The following is a 6,000-nucleotide window of genomic DNA, read 5'->3' as shown; positions in this document are numbered from 1 at the left end:
GCAGTAGATCCAGTCTGTAGTAGATCCAGTGTTCAGTAGATCCAGACTGTAGTAGATCCAGTGTGCAGTAGATCCAGTGTGCAGTAGATCCAGTGTTCAGTAGATCCAGACTGTAGTAGATCCGGTGTGCAGTAGATCCAGTCTGCAGTAGATCCAGTGTGCAGTAGATCCAGTGTTCAGTAGATCCAGACTGTAGTAGATCCAGTGTGCAGTAGATCCAGACCATAGTAGATCCAGTCTGCAGTAGATCCAGTGTTCAGTAGATCCAGTGTGAAGTAGATCCAGTGTTCAGTAGATCCAGTCTGCAGTAGATCCAGTGTTCAGTAGATCCAGACTGCAGTAGATCCAGACTGCAGTAGATCCAGACTGCAGTAGATCCAGTCTGCAGTAGATCCAGTGTTCAGTAGATCCAGTCTGCAGTAAATCCAGTGTTCAGTAGATTCAGTCTGCAGTAGATCCAGTGTTCAGTAGACCCAGACTGCAGTAGATCCAGACTGCAGTAGTTCCAGTCTGCAGTAATCCAGTGTTCAGTAGATCCAGTCTGCAGTAGATCCAGACTGCAGTAGATCCAGACTGCAGTAGATCCAGACTGCAGTAGATCCAGTCTGCAGTAGATACAGACTGCAAAAAATGGGGGGGGCATGTCCTGATAACTGTATGACACTGCAACAAGAGGCAAGGAGAGAGTAACCATGGAAACAAAGCACCTCTCCATTTTTCTTCTATCTTACTCCACCCTCTCTGTTTCACTCTCTCTCACTCTCTTTCTCTCTACCTCTACCTTTGACTTTTTCTCCCTCTCACTTTCTTTCTCTCTCCCTATCTATCTCTCATCTGACTTTCTCACCTTCTCTCGCTCTTCCTCTCTACCTCTCACTTTCTTTCTCTCTCTCCATCTCATCTGACTTTCTCACCCTCTCTTTCACTCTCTCTCCCTCCGTTTCTTCCTCTCTCTCTCTATGTGAAAACGCAACATGTTTATTCCTTGCTCTGATTGGCCACACCCTGTGAGGCGTCAGCCAACAGAGGCTAGTTGCCATGGTAACATATCCTCAGCGACACCATCAAAACCTGTGACATCACATCCTGTTGGTCAGACGGTGGTGATCTGGTCGACCACCCTGGTGCTGTCAACCATCTCCACACACTCCACTTCCTCTCTAAGCCCCTCCCCTTCCCCTCTGTCTCCCTGTCTACTTCCTGTCTTCTTGGCGGGTGGCAGGAAGGTGAGCAGCGTGGGCAGGAAGGCCAAGGCATGGAGCGCTGAACAGAATGCCGTCAGCACTAGGCAACGGAACAGCGAGCGTGTAAGGTTGGAGCGGACGGCGGCCAGAGGGAGCAGCGCTGCAGTGTAGCAGATCAACGTCTGTAGAGAGGGGACGCCATGTCTCTCCAACGCCAGTCTGACCCACACGGTCCGGCTGTCCCCCCGGCCAGAGGAGAAGGTGGCCAGTAGAGGACCACAGCAGTCTGCTGAGTGACCCAGTGCTGAAATCAGACATAACACAGACACGCAGTCGAGCTCCACGCCCCACAGAGTCATGAAGCCCAGAACACCAAACTGGACAGAGAGGAGGGTTAGACTGAGCCACACTGCCACTAGGGGCTCCACCACCGCTAGAGACGACAGACCCAGCAGGAACAACACCGCCATCAGGGAGTGGCGCAGAGGAGAGCTCACCGCTGTAGCATACCTAGAGAGAGGGGGAGAGAAAGAGAGAAGAGAGAGAGAGAAGAGAGAGAAAGATAGAGAGACAGGTAGGGGAGGGAGAGAGGAGGCGAGAGAGAAAGACAGGTACAGAGGGGGAGGGAAAGAGGAGACAGAAAGATCAGTTGAGACTCTCCTCTCTTCTCACACACACACACACACACACACACACACACACACACACACACACACACACACACTCCCGTCCCACCTGTCCAGGTAGACGAAGGAGGGGTTGAAGATGAGAAAGCGGACGCGTGATGTCAGAGACAGACGTCTCAGTGTGTCCAATAGGACGGACATCTCCTCCCTCTTGTTCTCTGTTGTCTTGGCAACCAGGAAGACACGTGACGCTGCCATCTCTGGCTCCTCCCCTTCATCGCGCTCAGCGAAGATGATGTCATCGGCAAAATGAGCGAATTGCGGCTGGCGAAGGAAGGAGAGGCGGAGCATCCGCGTAAAGCTTTCACGTGATTGGCTGGTAGTGGAGAGGTTCCGTTCTGTCAGGTAATCCAGGTAGCTTTCCAGCCAGCTGATTCGCTGGAACCCTTCAACAATAATAACAATTATATTCATGTACCAATAGTAATATTTATACAGCACTTTTCATACAATATAATACTAGTTCTACAGCTGCACCATCGAGAGCATCCTGACTGGTTGCATCACTGCTTGGTATGGCAACTGCTCGGCATCTAACCGCAAGGAGCTACAGAGGATAGTGTGTACAGTCCAGTACATCACTGGGACCAAACTCCCTGCCATCCAGGACCTCTATACCAGGTGGTGGTGTGTACAGTCCAGTACATCACTGGGACCAAACTCCTTGCCATCCAGGACCTCTATACCAGGTGGTGGTGTGTACAGTCCAGTACATCACTGGGACCAAACTCCTTGCCATCCAGGACCTCTATACCAGGTGGTTTCGGAGGATTTCTTCACACACACTGCTGCTACTTTCTGTTTTATCTATGCATAGTCACTTTATCCCGACCTACATTACCTCAATTACCTCGTACCCCTGCACAATGACTCGGTACCGGTACCCCTTGTATATAGCCGCGTTATTGTTATTTTATTGGGTTACTATTTACCCGTTAGCTTATTTTTTTTAAACTCCGCATTGTTGGTTAAGGGATCGTAAGTAACATTTCACGGTAAGGTCTACTGTTGCATTCGGCAAGTGACAAATAAAAAGGTATTTGATTACTTTAAATCACTTGACAATCAATCAAAACAATCAATCGAAAGCAAGTTCCTGAAAATGTGTTTAAAAGAGGGAATAGGGATTAAAAGAGATTTAAAGAAGACCATTAGCTTTGAGGGAATCGAGTTAATGCCATGGTGATACATTGACAATTTTGGAAGACAAACATTTAAAATAATAATCTGGGAGTTTTGATTGGCAGCGCCACATAGTGGGTAATTTTTTATGTTCCTCCAATCAGAGCTTAGATCTCGGTCCTGGGATGGCCATTTTTTAGATGAAGCGAGAGAAAATACCTAAAACCTAAAATCATCTCTGGTTTTGGAGTGAAATGTTGGTCATTAATGTCTCATATGTTACCTCACTACCATATTTGATCACAATATGTTAGTATATACATATTGTGTTCAGTTTGTCATATTTAACTGCCAGAAACATACACTGTAGTGCCCATGCTAATCGATCAGCCTGCTAATCAATCAGCCTGCTAATTGAAGCCCATATTAAATGGATATTTCACCCAAATTACAAAATGACATACTGATTTACTTACCCTGTAAGCAGTCAATGGAAGGTATGACAGCAATCCATGCTTTGGTTTAGTTTCCCTGGCACTGTTTCCACATGCTAACATTTTAGCATTAGTGGCACAACTCCCATTCAAGTCATGGGACCAATATCAGCATTTTTCCCACACCATGTACAAAACATCTATAAGTGACTTTGTTGAGCTTCACAGTCCATTGTAGATACTATTGGATGATTTTGACATGATGTGCGAAAAAGGCTAAATACAAAATAGATTAAATACAGAAATCTAATTTATCTAAGTATTCACACCCCTGATACAATACTTTCGATAAGCACCTTTGGTGGTGATTACAGCTCTGAGTCGTCTGGGGTATGTCTGTATCAGCTCTGAGTCGTCTGGGGTATGTCTGTATCAGCTCTGAGTCGTCTGGGGTATGTCTGTATCAGCTCTGAGTCGTCTGGGGTATGTCTGTATCAGCTCTGAGTCGTCTTGGGTATGCCTGTATCAGCTCTGAGTCGTCTTGGGTATGTCTGTATCAGCTCTGAGTCGTCTTGGGTATGTCTGTATCAGCTCTGAGTCGTCTTGGGTATGTCTGTATCAGCTGTGAGTCGTCTTGGGTATGCCTGTATCAGCTGTGAGTCTTCTTGGGTATGCCTGTATCAGCTCTGAGTCGTCTTGGGTATGTCTGTATCAGCTCTGAGTCGTCTTGGGTATGTCTGTATCAGCTCTGAGTCGTCTTGAGTATGTCTGTATCAGCTCTGAGTCGTCTTGGGTATGTCTGTATCAGCTCTGAGTCGTCTTGGGTATGTCTGTATCAGCTCCGAGTCGTCTTGGGTATATCGCTGCTGGTTAATCAAAACGGATTGCTTGCTTTTTGTTAAATTTTATTACAACCAAACTCATTAGAATGATTCACCTTCCTGGTTTTACGGTGACAACGTCCGTGGAGGGCTTGCAATGCAACGTATGGAGATGTGTGAATCTGATCTGATAGATGGTTCTGATTAGGTTTATAAAACAGGCCTAATAGGGAGTAGTAAAACACTTAGTGGACATTCTCGCTCTCTCTTTATATTGGATCTTTGTCCAGCTACTGTCAAACGTTTGGATTTGTGTAAAACCCTTCATAGACTGTATTGTTTTAATATTATACACTGTGAGTGTGTTTAGACAGCCTGTTTAAAACAAGATGTTGATTAATGTTGTTTAGGCTTTTGATGAGAATTGATGACATACCCAAGACGACTCAGCGCTGATACAGACATACCCAAGACGACTCAGAGCTGATACAGACATACTCAAGACGACTCAGAGCTGATACAGACATACCCAAGACGACTCAGAGCTGATACAGACATACCCAAGACGACTCAGCGCTGATACAGACATACCCAAGACGACTCAGCGCTGATACAGACATACCCAAGACGACTCAGAGCTGATACAGACTACCCAAGACGACTCAGAGCTGATACAGACATACCCAAGAAGACTCACAGCTGATACAGGCATACCCAAGACGACTCACAGCTGAAAAAAAGAATTTGTAGCGAGGGCCAGCCGACTAGAGCATACAGGTCGCAGTGGTGGGTGGTATAAGATGATTTGGTAACAAAACGGATGGCACTGCGATAGACTGACTCCAGTTTGCTGAGTAGAGTGTTGGAAGCTATTTTGTAGATGACATCGCTGAAGTCGAGGATCGGTAGGATAGTCAGTTTTACTAGGGTAAGTTTGGCGGCGTGAGTGAAGGAGGCTTTGTTGCGAAATAGAAAGCCGATTTTAGATTTAATTTTGGATTGGAGATGTATAATATGAGTCTGGAAGGAGAGTTTACAGTCTAGCCAGACACCTAGGTATTTATAGTTGTCCACATATTCTAGGTCGGAACCGTCCATGGTGGTGATGCTAGTCGGGCGGGCGGGTGCTGGCAGCGAACGGTTGAAAAGCATGCATTTGGTTTTACTAGCGTTTAAGAGCAGTTAGAGGCCACGGAGGAACTATTGTATGGCATTGAAGCTCGTTTGGAGGTTAGTTAGCACAGTGTCCAAGGAAGGGCCAGAAGTACACAGAATGGTGTCGTCTGCGTAAAGGTGGATCAGGGAATCTCCCGCAGCAAGAGCAACATCATTGATATATACAGAGAAAAGAGTCGGCCCGAGAATTGAACCCTGTGGTAACCCCATAGAGACTGCCAGAGGTCCGGACAACATGCCCTCCAATTTGACACACTGAACTATGTCTGCAAAGTAGTTGGTGAACCAGGTGAGGCAGTCATGAGAAAAACCAAGGCTATTGAGTCTGCCGCTAAGAATACGGTGATTGACAGAGTCGAAAGCCTTGGCCAGGTCAATGAAGACGGCTGTTGGCCGGGGTTGGAGTAGCCAGGAGGAAGGCATGGCCAGCCGTTGAGAAATGCTTATTGAAATTTTCGATTATCATGGATTTATCAGTGGTCACCGTGTTACCTAGCCTCAGGAGGTGCTCTTGTTCTCCATGGACTTTACAGTGTCCCAAAACGTTTTGGAGCTACAGGATGCGAATTTCTGCTTG

At 46.6% G+C, this 6,000-nt stretch overlaps 1 protein-coding gene across 1 annotated transcript in view; it reads right to left on the bottom strand.

Annotated features, from left to right (window-relative positions):
* Positions 1-1,093: 1,093 nt before the first annotated feature.
* Positions 1,094-6,000, bottom strand: part of LOC139366647 (patched domain containing 1) — a 71,114-nt gene continuing 66,207 nt past the window's right edge. Inside the window, exons 12-13 of the mRNA XM_071104322.1 lie at positions 1,920-2,256; positions 1,094-1,694 (exon numbers count right to left, since the gene is read on the bottom strand). Coding sequence (XP_070960423.1) covers positions 1,094-1,694; positions 1,920-2,256 — 938 coding nt within the window. The remainder of the gene's footprint in view (positions 1,695-1,919; positions 2,257-6,000) is intronic.

This window comes from Oncorhynchus clarkii, chromosome 15 (genome assembly GCF_045791955.1).
Source record: "Oncorhynchus clarkii lewisi isolate Uvic-CL-2024 chromosome 15, UVic_Ocla_1.0, whole genome shotgun sequence".
Classification (NCBI taxonomy): Eukaryota; Metazoa; Chordata; class Actinopteri; order Salmoniformes; family Salmonidae; genus Oncorhynchus; species Oncorhynchus clarkii.
The sequence above is the reverse complement of the archived record's forward strand: the minus strand, read 5'-3'. Positions and strand labels throughout refer to the sequence as shown.